Source organism: Capsaspora owczarzaki (genome assembly GCF_000151315.2).
Source record: "Capsaspora owczarzaki ATCC 30864 unplaced genomic scaffold supercont2.12, whole genome shotgun sequence".
In the NCBI taxonomy this organism is placed as follows: Eukaryota; class Filasterea; order Ministeriida; family Capsasporidae; genus Capsaspora; species Capsaspora owczarzaki.
Genome location: NW_011887303.1, coordinates 522061 through 541383, shown reverse-complemented (window position 1 = coordinate 541383; position 19323 = coordinate 522061). Strand labels below are relative to the sequence as shown.

Here is a 19323-nt window from a genome sequence, read left to right as displayed (position 1 = left end):
TGACAGGACGGTCATCGTACGGGTCTCGTTTGGTATGCTGTACGCCTTGCCAGTGTTGCGCTTCGTCCATAATGATGTCTGCGATCTCGGCTGGTAATGCTGGCAGAAATGTGGACTGATCTTTCAGCTCCGGTCCGCTGGTCAGCAAGCAAAACACGGTCTGAAGGTCGTCAGCGGTTGCTACGCGTGAAAGTAAGGAGAATGCACGAGGGTTAACCTGGTCGTAAATGCTGCGCAACGAACAAGCACCATAAATGAGCAATCGGAAGGCACACTTTATTGGTTGGAAGCAGCTCGCGTGAGCTTCAATGGCTTCGTTTGGCAAGGACAACTTAGCTTACGTAGGACCCTTTTGGCCGGTGTCTGTGCGTTTTCTGATTGCTTGCGAACAAACATTGCTAATGCAATTCCGCGCTAGACTGTTGAGCAATGCAACGAGTAAGCAGGATGTATGGCTCACCCTGGCTCAAAGTCAAAGTGCACGACATCATACAAAATATCCCTCAGCTTCGGGTTCACCTTGAACGCTTCGGCAATCGCCTGGGCTCCAGCATCGCCAATCAGATTGTCGTCCCAACTGTGCGTTCCATCCATCAGTTAGCTCAAGTGGAACTATGAGGGATAGCTGCCTTACAAGAGCCAAGTCAGCGTCGAGTTCACCTTGAGTGCCTCAGCAATCGCCTGCGCTCCCGCATTGCCAATCTCATTCTCACTCAGACTGTACATCCATCAGTAAGCATTGAAATGCCCCCTGCTGAATCATCCACTCACAAGCATCTGTAAAGTGAGATGCTTTACCCAAGATGTGTCAGCCTCGTGTTGACCTTGAGTGCTTCAGCGATTGCATGCGCTCCAGCATCACCAATCTGATTCTGCTTGAGGCTGTCCATTCTCTCCATTCGTGAGCATCCTGAATTCGTTTTACTGGATCGCACATACACAAGCATCGTTGAAAGTGTGATGACTTACTTGAGACGCGACAATGTCGAGTTCACTTGGAGTAACTCAGCGATCGCATTTGCTCCAGCCTCGCCAATATACCCCAAGTCCAGACTGTCCGTCCCTTCCATCGGTGAGCCTTCTAAATGCCCTCTGCTACAATCCCCACTCGCACGCGTTCGTCAAAGTGAGATGGATTACCTGAGATAAGTCAAGGTCTTGTTCACTTTGAGTGCCTCAGCAATGGCCTGCGCTTCTGCGTCGCCAATTTGACGCAGACTGTCGGTCCGTTCCATTCAATGAGCATTTTGAGTACCCTCTGCTACCCACTCACATGCATCAGTGACTATGCCTCACCTGAGGTCGTGTTCATTTGGAGTACTTCAGTCATTCCCTGCGCTCCAGCGTTGCCAATCGTGCGCAAACTGTCAAATTGCTCCATCAATGAGCACTGTGAGTACCATTTGTTGAAAAGACTTCCACTGACAAGCGCCAGCAAAAGTGATGTGACTCACTCGAGCGCTTGCAAGGACATGTTCACTTTGAGTGACTCGGCAATTGCGTTCGCTCCAGCGTCGCCAATCTGATTGTTGCCCAAACTGTCCATCTCCTCCACGCTAAATGTCATTGCTGACATCACCATTTACAAATATCAGTTAATGTGAGATGCCTTACACGAGCGATGTCAGCATCTTGTTCACTTTGAGCATCTCAGCCATCGCCGTCGCTCCAGCATCGCCAAGCTTATTATTGTACAAACTGTTCAGTCATTAGTAAGCACTATGAACACCTCTGCTGGATCATCGACTCACGTCAAAGTGAGATGACTTACCCGAGGTTAGTGACTGTTGTGTTGACTTTGAGCGCTTCAGCAATCGCCTGTGCTCCAGCATCGCCAATCTGATTCCAATTCAGACTGTACATCCCCTCCATCAATGAGCACTCTAAATGCACCCTGTTGAGGGAAAGTGACACCCCTTACTCGATCTTGATCAACGTCGTGGTCACTTTGAGTGTCTCAGCAATCGCTTGTGCCCCAGCATCACCAATCTGATTGTTGTTCAGACTGTCCGTCCATCAGTGAGCACTCGTAATGCCCTCTACTAGATCGCCCACTCACATGCACTTGTCAAAGTGAGACGACCTACTCGAGTACAGTTATCGTCATATTGACTTTGAGTGTCTCAGCAATCACCCGCGCTCCAGCATCACCAATTTGGTTGCTCCACAGACTGTCCATCCCCTCCCATAGTGAGCCACTCTGCCGAAGCCACCCATTCACACTCATCACTCGAAGCGAGATGACTTACGAGAGTCCCGTCACCTTCGAATTGCTTTTGAGTCCCTCAGCAATCGCCTGTGCGCCGGCATCGTCAATTTGATTGTATGGCAGTCTATCCTCCTTTTCATCAGTACACATGTTGTCGCAATTTATTTCCAATATTTCCGGCCTTTTCGTACCCGAACCATTGACTGGCATTCTTGACTTTGTCGTACAACTCCCGCTGTTTCGCGCTCATGCTCTGGTACGACAGCATGGCTGACTTTCAATCCATCGGAACAACGCGGTTGTTTCAGTCAGTCTCATTGGTTGTGCTTTCACAAATCATCTCTCAAACGCAGAGTGCAGACCCCAGCCGGTGCCAAACGCACGAAAAGTGCGGCAGCGACGCAAACACAAAGAAGAAAAAAAGCGCCGCCACATCATCAAGAAGACTGAAAAACACAACAACACAACAATGGCATGGACGAGGATGACAAGTACGGACGCCAACTTGAAACATGAAGGAGAGGGAAAACAAAACAAAAAAACAAAACATTGCCCAAAACGAAGCTGCTCGGACCTTGGCGCACAGACCGATACGAACTACTCATTGTGGACAAGAAGCACGACCACTCCCGCTCGTGTCTCACCATGTTGTTCCACCTGCCCGATGGACACTCTGGACGTTGCGGTGCCGAGCTCGCTTCGACCACGCAACCATCCACACGGACCACGCTATTGCGCACTTCCGAAGCCTTGTTCTCAATCGCGCGAGGCAAGACACCTACACATGCCGCACAAACAAAGAACTCAAGACAAGCCCAGGCTTCCATAAGCTCTGGGGCAACGCACTCGCAATCGAGCCCGACTCGACTTCCAAAAGATGATCCTCGGCCTCTGCGACGACCAAAATGTTGTTAGCACCCCCAGACATCAAATCTGGGCTGCAAATGTTTGACTAGAGCTGCGTACGCCAATACCAGCGGCGCAGCTCAGCGAACTTTTGTTGTTACGACGGTGTGAGTACTGTTAAATACAAGTACACATCGGTTTGAAAAAAAAAAAGGGGGGGGGGAAACCTGCAAATTTCGCGGTTCGCAATAGCTGAACATCCGACCCGGCGATTGCCAAGGTCTGTTGACCTCTTTGAACTGGTTTTGCGCCATGTTATCAAAAATATTATTCTTTATCACTTGCGTATCTTGGAAGTTGAGCGGAGAAAAGCGTAGGTCGTCAAATGGGACAAGTCAAGGCAGACAGGTTGCATCGCTGTGGAGGCTCAAATTTTTGGACGCATGTTCGTGCGTTCTTGTAAATCTGTCGACAGCTTACAAATTAACAGGCAATGCTTGAGCTATGTAGCAAAACAGGTGCTTTGTTGGATTTGGAGCGCAGTTTTCGGGCAAACTCGAATTTTGCCTGCGTCAACTAAAATTTTCGTTTTGGTGTAGTTTTTGTTGTGTTTTTTGTGTTTGGTTTTGACTGTCTCCTTCTCAGCTAACCAGGCCCTACACAGTGAAAACGAACCCGACCGATGTCAAAACCGAGACTCGAACAGCTAACGAAGGTAGTCGGTGGGTTGTTGACGAGGATGGAGTGAAGTCAAGGGCAATCGGACGCATTTTTGTGCCCATCACCCGACGTCATGTGGCCAATAGCTCTAAGACCCAACGAGGGATTACAATTCTCACAGTCTCACAATCTCACAATCTCACGGACGCGCCGCATGAAGGAGGGTAGATGGCAACGTCCGCTCCAATTTTGAGCTGCCTTTTTTAAGGTGTTACGAATGCCAATTGTCCTGGAACCTATCATGCCATGGATTCCCACCAGTAGCTGGAGATGTTGTCCCAGTAGACGGCCACATACACCTCATTGCCAACATTCAAACAGTCATTCAAACATCAAAGAACAAAAAAAAAAAAAAAAAAAAAAAAAAAAAAAAAAAACCAATGGAAAACTCAGTCTGTTTTTTTTTTTTTTTTTTTTTTTTGTTTGTTTTTGACTGCAGATGGCGGACGCGCAGCCACCGGCATCAAGCACCACTTCCAGCGCGGCATTAGCATCAGCACCGTCACAGATGTCCCACCAGCCACTCGATGCGTCGTCGTTGTCGTCGTCGCTGGCTGGGCGATCGTCGACGTCGTCACACTCCAGCAGCTCAGCACGCAAGCGGCTGCCGTCCATCTCGGCGGCCGACCACGCGATTCTGCAGCAGCAGCAAGAGTTGTCTGCGTCTGGCACTCCGCTCGGCTCGCGATCGACGCCAACATCCGCGCGTGCGTCGAGCCGGTCGATCAAGCGGCCAAAGTTTGACGACGAGGTGGTCGACACGGCCGTCCTGCCCAAGTCCCGGCCGTTCTCCAGCAGCGACATGAGCGCAGTGGCTGCTGCTGGTGGTGGTGGGTTGGTAGCAGCACCAGCAGCAGCAGCAGCAGCAGCGGTTGCTGGCACGCTGGCCGGCGGCTTGGCTCGTCCTCTGCCTTCTGCTACTGCTGCTGCTCTGTCGTCCTTGTACTCGTCCAGCGTCAGTGCACCCTCCGCCACGTCGGCAGCCGCACCATCATCATCGTCATCCTCCTCCTCCTCGTCGTCATTGACGGCATCGCTGGCGTCGTCGTTGGCCGCGTCGTATGCGCACATGCACCACTCTGCACCAGCAGCCAGACCCGCGCCAAAGAAGGCCCCCGCTAGCATCCCGCGCAGGCCCACTGTCGCGACTGGCGCGTCGTCGTCGTCTGCGGGTGCAGGTAGCGCAGATCCGTTCCTGTCGAACGGTAATACGATGGCTGCAACGAGCTTGCAGGCCAGGCTCAAACCTCAGGCCATCACCGCGCTGCTCGGCGCCAAGCCGTCGCTGTACGGGGCGCGCTGGACGCCCTTGGACGATGCTCTGCTCGTGGCTGGCGTGCAGCACACTGCAAGCTTGGAGCGCGTCTTCCTTGCCGCTCCGTTTTCGCACCACCACACATTGGCCGAGGTCACCCAGCGGTGGCAGGCGCTGCTGTACGATCGCGAAGTGTCGGCCGAATTGGTGGCAGGCATCGCGACTGTCGTTCCAACGCTGGCCACTGACCTGGTGCTGCAAAAAGTTCCATGGTCCGCTGCTGAAGAGCTGGTGTTGTTACAGGCGGTCGCGGATTGGCGAGTCCAGCGCGCTGCTTCCTCTGCGCTGCCCTCTGCAAGTGCATCTCCACCACCAACGGCGCCATTGAGCGTGCAACAACAGCCGCTCACATCATCTGCCACACCGCTATCGTCATCCAGTGCTGCGGCCAGTCCCGCCACCGCTTTTTCGCCCGCTCCCTTCGCGGCCGAAAGCGCAGCAACGCCCTCTGCAGATCCGTCCGATTCGACCTTCATGTCAACTGCCGCCTTGTCGCCAGCAGTTGGACCGAGCTCTTTGACGCTTGGTACAGACGCGAATGCGAGTGCCACCGCTACCGATGCCACCGTCACCCCCACACAGAATTCCGGGCAGCTCGACCCACTGCTCTCTGCATGCGCGCCACAACATTTCGCCGACATTCTGGAGCAAAATCGAGCAAAGTTCCATTTGTGTCGCACTGCAAAGTCTCTGTTTCAACACTATCAAACGCTCGTGCGGTTTGGGGCGTCCGCCTTGTTTGACGCCTACATTTCCGGGCAGGATGTTGCTTCTGCCGCTGTCAATCCCGAATCATCCGTGACCATCGAGCAAACTGTCAAGGAGCGCATTGAACAAGTAGATCAGGTCAACGAGTTGCTTCAGAAAGGTGAGTTTGGACTTTTTTTTTTTTTTTTTTTTTTTTTTTTTGCTTTCATCGTGTATCTCTCGCCGCATTTTGATTCTGATTGACACCAGTCTCCTTTCTCTCACACGACTCATCTGTGCATGCAACATGACACTGTTCTTGTCCCGACTGCTTTGCGCTTCCACAGAGCTCGACATGTTCGATCACACACAGAAACGCCAGTTACGTCGACTGGAGCTCGAGCTTTCGGCTGGGCTGGGATTCACAATGTTTGCACGATCGCAGTCTACGGCGCTAGCTGCGGCAGTAAATGGGAGTGGCGACGATCAAGCTGCTGCACTCAATGCGCTGCAACGTGAGCGCGATGCTCACGTTCGCTCGCTGCCCGATGCGCTGTTTGATGGAAAGACGCTGGCAATGCTTGTGGGAGGCCAACACCGGCATCCCATGACATCGCGGCAGATTGTTATTGGTCGAGACACGCCACTCAGCCCTGTCGATGTTGACTTGATGCGTGAAGGAGCGAGCTCCAAAGTTTCGCGCCGCCAGGTGAGTCTTGTTGTTGTCCCCCCCTTGACAACGCGACTTGTTCTTTTCCTGTGGCTGCAATCGTGTCTATCAGACATACAACAACAACAGCAAAAAAACTCAACTGAGGTCATTTCTTGTGTTTGGACTCCAGGCCATCATCAAGCTCAAACCGACTGGCAACTTTAGGCTGTTTAATGTTGGCCGCCGCTCCATATTTATCAACGGCACCGCTGTTCCCCCGAATTCCAAGCGGCATCTTCCGCACAACGCACTGATTGAGGTGAGCCAGCAATGGGTTCTAATGTTGGGTTTGTTTGTGTGTGTGTTTGGATGCTCACACCTTTGTTGTGTTCTATTCACGTGCAGTTTGGTGATTTAGCCATGCTGTTTGTCGTGAACATGCCTTTGATCAACATGTTGCGTGGCGGATGATGATGCTTCTGCAGCCAACCCAACCAATGTCCGATTACAGCTTTTCGTTCCCAGTCCCATTCACGTTCCGCGCTTTTGTTCTTCCTCACCCCCCCCCATCATGTCGATGTCATCATCATCATCGTGATATTCGTGGTTTTCCATTTCCATCCAACATCCTTGCAGTTTCTCAGTCTCTCTCTTTTTTTTTTTTTTTTGTTGTTGTTGTTTCCATGTCTGATCGCGCTGCCAAGTTGCAGGTACCCTCATCCCCTCCCCCTCTCTAAACTCTTTGTTGCTTCAACACCAGATCGGGGTCAATTTCCAATCCATTGAAGCGCTTTACCGACATTTTTTTTATGCAATCACCCAACCATCGTAATGCAAGCTCACTGAATCCAATGCAATCCATTGAAGCAGTATTACACAATACTTTCACCCATACCAAAAACGAAAACGCTCGACTTTTCCCCTCCCCAAACCTTTGGCCTTTCCACTCACACTTCTCTCGCATGCTTTTGCCTGATTATTTTTTGTTGTATGGACAGGACTTGCGCGAGAAGGCCGCGGCGCACGAGCAGAGCAAGCCGCCCGTCGCGTTGGAGAACTCGCTGACAATGGTCGTGGACGAGGCCGCGCTGCTGCTCAAGCCCGTGCGCGATCTCGACGCACAGTGGGTCTCTGCAGATGCACACACGATGCGCTTCCTGCCATACACTGCGCCGCCCGTCCTGCCGCCGCCGAGCGCGCTGATCGCCAACCCGAACGCTGCCGCCGCCATTGACGCGGGCATTCGGCTGCGCGTCGAGGCCCTCACGCTCATGCTGGGCGATGTGCAGTGGCTATTGCAGCTCAACTACTCGGTCTTCTGGAGCCATGCCGTCTATTGCTTGCCGCTGCAGCGATTCATCGACTTGTACCTCAAGTTTGCCCCGCGGTCCTGGGTGCCATTGATCAGACTCGTCTCCTGGCGCAATGCATGGCAGCAAGGGTTTGATCAACTCTCACAGAGCCTGTCAGCGGCACTCACCGATGTCGGCGGGGACGAGTTTGACGCAACGAGTGGCGATTTCCCACCACTCCAGCCTGCCGCCCTTCCCGCGCCGGCTCCAGCCAACGACAAGGGCAAGGGCAAGGGCAAGGGCAAGGGCAAAGCTCCAGCCAACGACAAGGGCAAAGGCAAAGGCAAGGGCAAAGCAGCTGCTGCGCCGAGTGACGATTCTCAGAGTGATGGCGAGGATGGAATGTCAGCGACCCGCCCGCCAGTTGTAACAGCCGCCGCCCAACCACCTACTACCCATGTCGTTGAGGTCGAGACAGAAGCAACTCGGCTCCTTCAACTCGAAAAGCAGCTGCACCACGCCGTATTCTTGCTGCTGCTCCGGATGGGCGTCCCCAGCGAGTCGCGGCAACACTTTATGAGCGACGCCGTCCACGCGAGCATTGTGTACGACAACTTTATCTTTGACATTCCAAAGATGATGGACATTGCCTCGCTGTACGCCCGCAGCAACCATGATCTGGTTCAAGGCTTGCTTGCCGGCCTGTTTGCGCGGCAGCCAAAGTACATGTCCGACCTGAGCACGCTGGTTCGTCCTGCCACGCTTCAATCCATTGCCACTGAAGTCGTCTGGCTATCCACCGCCTGCGGCGGCTCTTCCTCCCTCTACGACAGTGGCGCTCCTGTGCCTCGAGCTGGCAGCCAGGTCTCGTCCACCCAACCAAAAGCCACTCCTCGCGACATCATTCAGCACTCGTGCCAGCTCGCGGACGCGTTCGATGCGCTCGAGTCGTTTGTGAATGTTTTGCCTGTCTCTGCGGATTTGTTCATGTTCCCCGTTTCCCACGTCAAGGGGCGCAAGGCGGTTGTGGAAGAAGTTCCGATCGGTGAAACCGACTTTACCTCGCAAGGCAACCTGCTCTTGCGGTCGGCGTTCGTCGCTGATTCGCTTCTACCTCGCCTCTTGTCCTACTGGAGCATTGCTGCTCGCCAGGTGACTACCGTGCCGTCGACACCGGATGTGGAAGTCCCGGAATCTGCCTGGGCTTCGGTCGAGGCTGGCCGATCGAGCCTGCTTCGCCTTTCACGGAGTGTGCTGGCACTCGTACACGCAGTTCTCGATGCAGTGTATCTCGTGCCCTTGACTGTCTCAAGCGAGGCCCATGCCGACAAGCCAACCTCTGGCGGCGACTGGGCACCACCGGCTTTCTCTGCGCGACTGGACAGCATGTTTGATAACATTACCATCATTCTTTCCATGCAAAAGGTTGTATTTGCTCTCGAGCAGCGTTTCTACTTGACGGATCGTCTGCGAAGATTGAGCCGCGTCAACAAGTTCATGTAAGCGTCCCTCGTTCTCCTTATTTTTTGTTTGTTTTTGGTTGGTTTCGTTTGGAGCTCTGCGCCTGCTCCTCGGTTGTAATGAAATGCTCACACATGTGCCATTCCACTTGTTGTTGTCGTCGTCGACAGCGATGATACACGAATCCGATTTGTGTGCGACGGCATTGCGGCCATTTCTGAGCGTAAGGGCGCAACTGCCGCTCGCGTTCCTCCTCCATCTACCTCAACTGCGGGAAAGCGACTCGGCGATGTTGGTCCAGCGTCCAAGCAACACCCCGGCCAGGTAACAACACACAGATTTAGGTTTTTTTTGTTTGTTTTTGGCGCAACCGGATTCGATTCCAACCTTCTCTTCTCCTTCATCACCACGAAATACTCGCAACAGCCTTCGCCAGACCTCCAACAAAAGGTTGCAGCGATTCGTGACATCTTCCCCGACCTGGGTGTCGGCTTCGTGGCGGCTTGCTTGAAGCACTTTGACATGAGCGTCGAACGCACGACAGATGCGCTGTTTGACGAAAGCAGTTTGCCCCCGCAGCTTCGCGCGCATGATCGAAAAGATGCCAGCTATCCCACATCATCAGGAAGCTCCAATGCCGCACAAGTTGTGCCTGTCCACCAAGCTGGGCGGTCGCTGCTTGACGAGCGCCTCAACGTGTTCGATCACGATGAGTTTGATCTGCTCAAGGGTGCTTCAACAACCATCGATTCGTCACGCATTCATGTGGGACGACGGTATGTTAGAAAGGCGTCGACTTTTCAATGTGTATCATCCCGCTCATTTTTTTTTTTTTGGTTTTCGTGTTTCTTCCTAGTGCTGAGCCTGCTGATGCCCGTGACCTTCTCGATGACAAGTCATTTGTTCGAGAAGCCAAGGCAGCCATCCTCGAGTCGCAGTATGAGCTCGAGTACGACGACGAGTACGATGACACTTACGACGACAACCTCGACTTTGGCGATCTCCAAGCGGACGATCGCGAAGAGCTGCCTCAGCAGACCGGTCGAAGCAAGGCGAGCGCTGCCAAGTCGGCTTTGGACACCAGCGGCGTCGCTGTGCCGTCGGCCCAAATCTTGGCTCGTACTGCTGCGGCCAATCGCGACAAGTCGTCTGGAGAGGTGCTTGTTGCTGCAGTCGCTGCAGCTTCAGGTCCCAATGCTCTGGTTTATGGCAAGGGCGGTCGTGTGCTCTCGCAGCAAGAGATGAACCAGGCCAAGCTGGCGGTGCAAGAGAAATCGGCCGACGGGTCCTTGTTGCAGCCTCTCAACCAGCGTGGTCTTCAAATACACCGCAGCACGAAAGGCGCTGACGGTGGAAGCAGCGATGAAGAATCTGGCGAAGCAGTCCCTCAAGGTGCTGGTCCGCCGGCTGTAAGTTTGTACTACTCTGGGTGGGGTTTGTTTTGTTTTTGGGTGTGTTCGCCATCCTTTTCTGACTTGCGCATTGGCTGCTCGTGAACAGGGCGGACGAGGTCGCGGTCGAGGCCCGCCTGGCACAGGCCCACACGGCGGCGGGGGCCCGCACCATTCTCAGCATGGAGGCCGTGAAGGTGGTGGGCCGTCGGACGACCGCGCCCGTGCAAACGCGCGCCAGAACAAGGCCAAGCGCGCCAACCACGATCGCAAAAACCAAGCCGACCGCAAGCGCAACCAATCGTTCCTGAGTCAGCCAGCAACGCAGTGAACAAGCACGGACCTTCGCAGCAAGCGTGTTGAAGAGTGCATTCAACCATTTTTGCCGAGTCGTGTTTGTACCACAGGATTGGTACTTTTGGGAAGGTTCGTGGGTTGGATGAGGTCATAACTACATTCACAAATACACGCACACACACAAACACACACACACAACATACAAACACAAACCAACAAAAAAAAAAAACAAAAAAAAAACTCAAATCACCGGTCCGCTCAAACAAAGCCACCAATCCCAGAGCATTCAACATTGCCTTGCACAAAGACGCGTTGCGCCTCCTCGGTGGTTGATTGTTGTTCACGGGAGACGAGGACGATCTATTTTGTTGTTTTTTCCCCCTCTTGGTTAATGATGGGCGTCGTGGTGGGCATCGGCGTGCTTGTCTGCGTAGCCGACAAGGCTGCCACGGGCAATAATCTCGCCGACAAAGAACCAGCAAGCAATCTCAACGCCGACAAGGGTCTTCTGGACGGCCTCCTTGATGGGGAGGTTGAGGAAGGAGAGTTTTTGGGCCGAGTGGATGACCTTGCTGGCGTCGCGCGAGACCTCGCCAAACTCTGCTGGCAGGGGAGGGAGGAGCTCGGCCTTGGCGTTCTTGGCGAAGGTCTTGACGTGCGGCGCGACAGTCTCAGCGCAGCCTAAAGAGGTGTACAGGTCACACAGGTCAAAGCGGACGAGAGTGAGTGAAGGAGTGAATGAGACTGAGAGTGAGATTGAGAGTGAGCTTGAGAGTGGGTTGTTTTGCTGAATGCGACTCGCGTTTGCCAGACTCACACCCAGCACTCAATCCGTCCTGGTGAATGACATTGCAGAGTGATGGAGTGATGGAGTGATGGAGTGATGGAGTCATGGAGTGCGAATGGCTGGGGATTGCATTCGTCGTCGCCAGTCCAGCATCCCAGTCACGCACGAGCGATCGCTTTTTTTTTGCGACCACGTCTCACATTGCACACCCTCTCCTTGATGCATTGAGCCGCTTTGGCCATCGTTGCGTGTGGTAAGAGGGAGAGAGGGAGAGTGGGAGGTGGGGGGAAAGATCTCGTTTTTCCTCCTTGTGTGCGATCACTCTCTCGCGCTCCCCCGGCTCACAGTTCGACCCCCGCTCACAATCATCCAATTCGCACATATTCAATGTCAAAACCAAAAAACAACAGAGCATGAAACACAAGTCACTTTGAAACTATGATATGAATGGAGCAAAAGCAAAAAAAAAAAAAAAAGAAAAAAAAAGCGTTTTGATTTCCTCGTGTTTTTTTTTTTTTTTTTTTTTTTTTTTTTTCCACAATAATGGGTTTCCAGCCAAAAAATCACAAACCCTTCAAACTTTGCTTTCATTGAGAGAAAGGGGAAGGGAAGGGAAGGGGGGAACCAGCAGAGTCAGTGTGTCACCGCAGACGTACGGATGGTGGTGTTGACGAGCTTGCCACTCGATTGGACGAGGGCAGTGCCGAACTGTGCGAGCTTCTGGACAGCAGCCATTTGGTGTCTGTGTGTGTCTGTGATGAAGGACTGAGCTCTGAGCCGCATTTCTGAGAGTGCCAACAACAAGATACTAAATAGTGTACAGCAAACAAACTCAAGCTTCGATCTACGGGATTGCAGGATTGTGAAAATCAGAAATAAAAAAAGCAGAGAATGAATGGGTCATTAACAAAACAGCTCAGCTCAGCTCACGTCGCTGCTGCTGACATCACAAGACGAGCACCAAAAGCAATGCTTAATACTCGTCAGCCTCATCATAGTCGTCGCGGTTGTCTTGGGCATATCCAGTGTGGACGAGCTCGTTGTCGTCGCCATCGTCGTCGTCGTTGCCACCACCGTCGTTCGTCGATCTTGACAAAAAGCCAGATGCATCTTCACCACTACCCAGCGGTAGGCCAATGGTCGTCGGACGTCCAGAGCCAAAGCCGAGCGACTCGGAAGACGGACGTTGCCGCGAAGATCCAGCTTTTGCGGATTTACCCGACGTGGCAGCAGTGGTAGTAGTAGTAGGCGGCCCAGGCAGTGCAGCATGCAATCCCGGTGCAGCAGCAGCAGCAGCAGCAGCACTCGACGCGACAGAGCCCGGGGCGGCAGCATCCTCCTCCATGCGGTGGAAGAGCTGCTCCAGGAACAGGCGCTCGTCCTCGCCGGCTTCAATGTCGGGCAAACCGTTCATGTGGACTTTGGCGAGCCGCCGTGGTGTCTTGACGTCAGGGCTGGAGGCAGCACTGGCCGCTGCAGCAGCGGCTGCAGCAAGAAGATCTGACGTTTTGGAGGGACTCGATGCGGCAGATCGCGGTAGGACGGGCAGCAAGTCTGGCTCACCGGTGCCGTGCACGTCGATGGCCATTGTGAGCGGTTTGCGGTTGCGCAGGGCATAGTCGACCCGCGCCCGGTTTTCTCGTTCTTCTCGCTTGTACTTGTTGCGGATTTGGCGGCGGTCGCGGTCCGGGAAGAACTGGTTGACCAGCGAAAAGTCGGTGCCAACCATGCTCAGTACCTCGAAAAAGCGTGCCGTCTCCTGCGGCGTCCAGCGTTCCGCTTTGGAGCGCTTGAGGTAGGATGCATAGGTCGACATGACGCCTGTCTCTTTGATGGCTTCGCCAACAACCTTGGCCTCTGGCGCAATTGTGGTCGTTGTGACCACCAAACTGTCCTTGGCCATCACAATGTTGCCCTCAGCGTCAATGGTGAGCTGAGGCGCAATCACATTGGTGCTTGTAGCCAGAGGAGGGGCCTCGCTGCTCCCGTAGGCAATTGGGACGGCCAGCGAGCGGCTTGCGACGAGACTGGGCACGGGGACGGCGTGATCCCTGATGCCACCAGCAGCAGACTCTTCAGTGGCACTGGCACCAAGCATGCTGTTGTTGTTACTGCTGCCGTCTGCTTCGTCGTCACTGTCCTCGTCCTCGCTCCCTCCGCTCACATCGTTACTCCGCGTTGCATTGTCGTCATCGCCAGCTTGACTGGAAGAATCGAGCTTGGTGCGTTTGCGAGCCTCGGCAGAGGCAGCGGCACGGCGCTTGCGCGTCTCGATGGTGGATTGCATGCGATTGTTGGTCGGATTGTAGTAAATCAGGTCACGCATGGTCAGCTTGTTGACATCGCTGACACCTGTAATGCGCTTTTTTGACTTTTTGACGGCTGTCGCCGGCACGAGCATGGACGAAGGGTCGTTGCCATCGGCGATCGAAGCGCTCGTTGTTAAATGGTGAGCTGTTGAAGATTCCGACCATCGCTGCAGCGACCACTGACTGCTGGCGTCCATCTGACTATGACTGGCGCCTGTACTACTAGTACCACTACTGCTGCTAATACTACTAGCACCATGATGACTGATATAGGCGGGCTCGATTGACTCGGGCATGGAGATTAACGAAGCGCCAGAGCCTGGAGCAGAAATGGCAGTTGCCGCATTCCGGGACGAGGACGAGGACGATGCAGACGATGGCAGCGCACTCGACGACAACGATGATGATGATGCTGCTGCTGATGACGAGGGTATGGTGATGAGTGAGGCAATCGGGCGACCGCTTGAGGCCGAGGTTGAAGCAGCGGGACGAGTGCTCAATCCCCCACTAGCAGAAGTCCCAGCAGCATCTGTTCCACTGTGTGCATCGCTCGACGGTGCTCCAGTGTCCTGGGAAGCGCCCTGGGTGGCCGCGTCGTCCTCATTGAAGTTGGCTGGAGTGGAGATGGCGATGGCAACGGCGGCGGCCGGTCTCCGAGCAGCTCCACCCGCTGGCGGGATGCGCGGTGCAAACCGGAGCTTGTTTGCAGCAGGAGCGGTTGCCGTCGCTGTCAGTCCGACAATGGCAGCCGCCGCCGACGAGAGCAGCGCAGAAGGGGACGACGACGGTACGGCAGTATTCGAAGCGATGGACGACGCCGCGGACGGCAGCTGCGATGGCAATGACGATGACAATGACGATGCTTCCTGAGTGCCAACAGAAGCAGCAGCAGAAGCAGTAGCAGCAGCAGCAGCAGCATCATCAGGAGTCGGGGCAGCGTCGTCGTGGTTGTGGCGGTGGTTGTCGGCGTCGTCGCGTGGTGCATTCGCGCGCTCGGCCTCGACCTCTGTTGCTGGCGGGGCTGCGGTCGCCCGGCTCGCGTCGTGCTCCTCGTCGTCCTGCTGCTGTGACACTGCAGGCGCATCAACTGCCGCGACCGGTCTTCGCCGCGTCGAAGTCGCCGTCGACAAACCAGAATTCGGCACTTTTGGCGCAAATTTCAAAACCATCCAAAAACCTGAAAAAAAAAAAACTCAGAAACAAAAAAAGTGAACCAAATCACAAAACAGAAAAACAAAACGTTAAAATAAAACTTGATCACCAAATCTCAGAAAGTCAAACGACAATCTGAGAAAGTTGAAACAAGTTTCTAGTCTTTTTTTTTTTTTTTTTAATTGAGTTTTCCATTGAGTTTTCCATTGAGTTTTTCGCTGTTCAACTCCACTTTGTCAAACTCCCTGCGCCAATGTACACCAACTACCACGGGCAGCCGCAGCAGCAGCAACAGCAGCAACCACCGCTGCAGCAACGGTATCATCCGCAGCAGCTGCCGTACCCAACATCGCTGCAGCAGCAGCAGGGCTCGGCGTACCCAATGCCGCCACAGCCTCAGTACCCGAGCTTCCGGAGCCAGTCGCCGGCGTCCATGCCAGCGCAGCCTCAGCCCAGCGGGAGCAGCAGCAGCAACAGCAGGGGATTGCCACCACGCCAGCCAACGGTAAGGTCCAATCCAGCGGAATGAAAGTGAGGGAGAGGGAGAGAGGGGGAAATGGTGATTGTTGGTGACGTGAGCGTCGTTGTTAGTGAACTCGGAGAGTAACCGGCACTTCACTGGAACAGCGAGTTCTTACCATCCAACCTAACCAACCTCATTCGCTGCCCTACCATTTTGTACACACAACAGGTCTACCACGATCAGCAGTCACAGATACAAACAGTCGGCGTACACACCATCTACGAGCAGTTCCCGGATCTCAAGGCCATGACGTCGCTGAGCGAGTTGAACGCGTTGCTGGAAGACGAGCAGTTGCTCGACCAGATTTGCTCAGAAATGCCAATGTGCGCATCCATCGCAAAAGCCCGGTCGGACTTGCTGGCCAAGAACCACGATATTGCGCGTAAGCGACAGCGAGTGCATGCCATTGAAAGAAGAAACCAAAACCGGATGAAGCGTTCATTCTCACTGTTTTCCCCCGTCATACAGAACAAAACCTGGCGCTGGAGCCGCGCTTTATTGAGCAACTCTCGCGGCTGGCAGAGCTACACACCGAGCTGGCAAACAAAAAGCAGCAATACGATGCCCTATTCCAAGAACAACAAGAGGCTTCCCGGGTAAGGCCACCACGACTCGCAGTCTTTGCGCATCATCGCGCACTCACCGATTTACTTGTCGTTTTATGATGGCCATCTCGCAGCGATTTAGTACAGATGCTCTTCTCCAATCACTGAAAGTGGCAGCGACCGAGGCCGACAGCCAATCCGAGGCGCTGGCCGAACAGTTGCGCTCAGGCGAATGCTCGTCCGTGGACGACTTTGTGCGAGACTACCAAGGTCTGCGGCGGCTGTACCACGAACGAAGCGCAAAGATTGAAAAGTTGCAACACTTGAAAGATCATCAACGGTAGATGCAAACGAAAAAAGAAACAAAAAGTGTTAAGAACAACAACAATACACAATGTAAACATTGCAACAAAACAAACGGAGATCTTGGCAGTGTACTAGACCAGAGCATCACACCAAAAAACTCACCAAAAGCAAGCGAATACAACCAACTATCAAAGCGGATACATTTTTGCCATGCAAAACTCCCCCACCTCGCCTTTTCACCCTGCATACTTGTACGTTGATTGAGAGTGCTTTGCAGGGGTTCGCAGGGCAAACTTGACGACAGTGGGTTTGGTTGGGATTTCGGCATTCTGCTCTATTTGTGCGACTCGATTCGAGGCCGAGGCAATCGTGGGTTTGACCTCCATCCCTGTGTCGCCACCGCTGGCCTGGAGTGCACGAGTCACTGCACAGTCGGTGTGTTTCAAGAGCACCTGGCGCAGACGCTCAATCTCCATGCGCAGCTCCTCAACCTCGAGGACGAGCGCGCTGTTGTGCATTTGAATGGACTGCTCGCGCTGTTCGAGATCGGACAGCCACCTCTTCTTTTTGGCGCGACACCGAGAGGCTGCCTGGCGGTTGCGTGCAAGGGCCAGCTGGCGACGCTCCTCCTCTGTGGCGCCGGGCCGGGCAGTAAACTCGGAAGTGCTGTCCGCGTCCGAGTCGTTCACGTCCAAGTCGGCCTCCGCCGCAGAGCGCTTACTGGGCTTGACTGCTTTCGCGGCGCTCGACTTTTTAACAGAGCTAGAAGGGGCGGCACTTGTCGTGTTTGCGACCGAAGCCGCCTCTCCAGACTGGAACAGCGGGGAGATGAAACGATCAAATGTGCCAGGGGTGATTGGCGGGGGACCAACCACCGCAGTATGGGGGTGTGTGGGCTTGTTCCGGTGGGACGCCGAGGCTGCTGAGGCTGCGGCTGCTGAGGCTGCGGCTGCTGAAGTGGTGCCAGGCAGGGCTTCGCGGGCTGTGGCTGAAGTAACAACAAACACGGGAAGATTGGATGATGTCGCGTCGGACGCAGACAGTGAGGGAGACGACGAAGACGACGCATCCACCCCCGGCGATGAAAGAGTGGGACGCGTGCCGTTGAGCGATCGCCGCTGCCGTCCAGGCAAGAGCACGGGCTTGGCCAGCTCAATCACGCGTTGAGCCGGGGTCGTTGTGTGGACAATCGAGGCAGTGATGGGTTCGTGCGGCATGTTGTCCAGATCAAGCATTCCAGAATGCACCTCATTCAAGAACGGCGTATTTAGAGCCACTCGCGACAGGACGGACGGAGTAATGACTTCCGTGATTTGAAATGTGGAGAGCAGCAGGCCAGGACTTGCCGCAATGCGAGCAGAGCGACGCGGATGCGCGGCGTTGGACGAGTGCTCCATGTCGGCTTCTGTAATGATTCTTGCGGACAGCTGTTGCTCTGGCGCGGTTGAAATTGTGAATGGGGACTGGCGGCGGCCGTTGCGCTCCGAGTGCCTTCGTCGTGGACCCGCGCTGGGCTCGTCGTCTGTTTCATGGCTGCTCGCATCCGCCGCCTGCTCCGGTTCATGTGCCTCCATGCGCACCCGACCACTTCGGGGACGCGGCGATGCTGGCGTGATGTGAATGACGCCCGGCGACGCTGCAGCGCCATTCTCCTTCGACCGTCGCGACCTTCGAGAAGCGCGGTCCCCGTCATCCGTCAAAACCTGCGCAAAGCTTGCATCAAAAGGGCTAATTTGCTGGATGAGTTCCAGCTCGCTATTCGTGGACAGAGGACCTGCAAATCCTGTCAACCAAACGCAAGACACGGTAAAAAAATGAGCGAAAATCAAAACAACCAGCAAAGCATCACAATTCAAAGCGTCTCAATCTCCGAAATTTCCACCACTGTTAAATAAAGCAAGTCGAAAAAACCCCCCTCCACAATCCAACCCGAAACAACACAGCGAATCTGATGTTGAAACAGCCAAGATTTGAAAAAATGCGCGCCAAATTCGCCTTTTTTTTTTTTTTTCTTTTTCAATAGTTTTTTGGTGAGTTTTGTTTGTTTGATACACTGCGTACTGCGCTACCTGGGATGGAGAGCAGGTTGCTCGTTTCGTGGTGGCCCGAGGCGCCCGGTGTGAGCCCGTGCGAGCGCAAGTGGGGCCCGCCAAAGTTGCCCCAGCCGCGGTCGGCGTGGTTGGCGGCGTGATGGTCGCTGAACGCCGGCGGGGTGAAGACGGCAGGCGATGGATGGTCGGCCTGCATGTCGTGCCGGCCGTGCGCCGCGGCCGAGTGGTGGCTCTGGTGGTGATGCGCATGCGCGTGGCTGTGCGGGTGGCCGTGGTGGTTGTTGTGCGACGACGCAGTAGCAGCATCCGTGGTCGCCGCCGCTGCATTTCGCCGCTCGTGCAACCGCTGGGTCATTGTGTTTGTGCCTTTTCCCCCCCCCCTCTCGGAGTCGATTAGTGCCAGTGGCTGAAGTCGGGCGATGCGCAAGTCAAGGTACAAGGCGTCCTCGTAGCCAAGGAAATGGGCGAACGAGAAGAGCGAGAGAAGCGAAGGATTTTGCAGCGAGTCGAACCAAGGTCAGTTTTACTGAACAATTGGTCCCAATGCAAAGTCAGTCAGTCAGTCACGAAATTCAAAAGAACAAAGAGTGAACTGAGCCATAACGATCAGTTGAAATGGATTCAAAATTCGAATTAGGATGAGTGAGAAGGTGTGGTTGTGAAGGCCACGAGTGCATGGAAAAAAAAAAAAAAAGCTACCAAAACTCGATTTGCCGACCACTCACACCATAAAGTGCTTCAACTCGTCGATTGAGAAGTTTTAGACAATGGCGGAAAAAG

The 19323-nt window shown here is 54.3% G+C and overlaps 6 protein-coding genes across 6 annotated transcripts; 3 read left to right on the top strand and 3 right to left on the bottom strand.

Moving 5' to 3' along the window:
- The first annotated feature begins 4186 nt into the window (after positions 1 to 4186).
- On the top strand, positions 4187 to 6953 carry CAOG_06758 (hypothetical protein). Its single transcript, XM_004344329.2, has 4 exons — positions 4187 to 5958; positions 6125 to 6486; positions 6620 to 6748; positions 6835 to 6953. Exons 1-4 carry the CDS (start codon positions 4215 to 4217, stop codon positions 6898 to 6900), a joined length of 2301 nt encoding a protein of 766 aa, XP_004344379.1. The 5' UTR covers positions 4187 to 4214; the 3' UTR covers positions 6901 to 6953.
- Positions 6954 to 7073: 120 nt separating this feature from the next.
- CAOG_06757 (hypothetical protein) lies at positions 7074 to 11061 on the top strand. The gene is made up of 6 exons (XM_004344328.2): positions 7074 to 7139; positions 7428 to 9220; positions 9353 to 9506; positions 9609 to 9958; positions 10039 to 10591; positions 10683 to 11061. Exons 1-6 carry the CDS (start codon positions 7113 to 7115, stop codon positions 10902 to 10904), a joined length of 3099 nt encoding a protein of 1032 aa, XP_004344378.1. The 5' UTR covers positions 7074 to 7112; the 3' UTR covers positions 10905 to 11061.
- On the bottom strand, positions 11005 to 12447 carry CAOG_06756 (ATP synthase g subunit). The gene is made up of 2 exons (XM_004344327.2): positions 12314 to 12447; positions 11005 to 11551 (listed from the first exon to the last, which is right to left on the bottom strand). The coding sequence occupies exons 1-2, from the start codon at positions 12438 to 12440 to the stop codon at positions 11259 to 11261; spliced, it is 420 nt and encodes a 139-aa protein (XP_004344377.2). The 5' UTR covers positions 12441 to 12447; the 3' UTR covers positions 11005 to 11258.
- Positions 12448 to 12541: 94 nt separating this feature from the next.
- On the bottom strand, positions 12542 to 15135 carry CAOG_06755 (hypothetical protein; the record flags this gene model as incomplete). The annotated part of the gene is made up of 2 exons (XM_004344326.2): positions 12542 to 13926; positions 13999 to 15135. The coding sequence occupies 2 exons, from the start codon at positions 15133 to 15135 to the stop codon at positions 12631 to 12633; spliced, it is 2433 nt and encodes an 810-aa protein (XP_004344376.2). The 3' UTR covers positions 12542 to 12630.
- A 164-nt stretch (positions 15136 to 15299) lies between these two features.
- CAOG_06754 (hypothetical protein) lies at positions 15300 to 16604 on the top strand. Its single transcript, XM_004344325.2, has 4 exons — positions 15300 to 15623; positions 15810 to 16023; positions 16110 to 16237; positions 16321 to 16604. Exons 1-4 carry the CDS (start codon positions 15372 to 15374, stop codon positions 16528 to 16530), a joined length of 804 nt encoding a protein of 267 aa, XP_004344375.1. The 5' UTR covers positions 15300 to 15371; the 3' UTR covers positions 16531 to 16604.
- Positions 16550 to 18898, bottom strand: CAOG_06753 (hypothetical protein; the record flags this gene model as incomplete). The annotated part of the gene is made up of 2 exons (XM_004344324.2): positions 16550 to 18275; positions 18562 to 18898. The coding sequence occupies 2 exons, from the start codon at positions 18896 to 18898 to the stop codon at positions 16729 to 16731; spliced, it is 1884 nt and encodes a 627-aa protein (XP_004344374.2). The 3' UTR covers positions 16550 to 16728.
- Between the last annotated feature and the right edge of the window lie 425 nt (positions 18899 to 19323).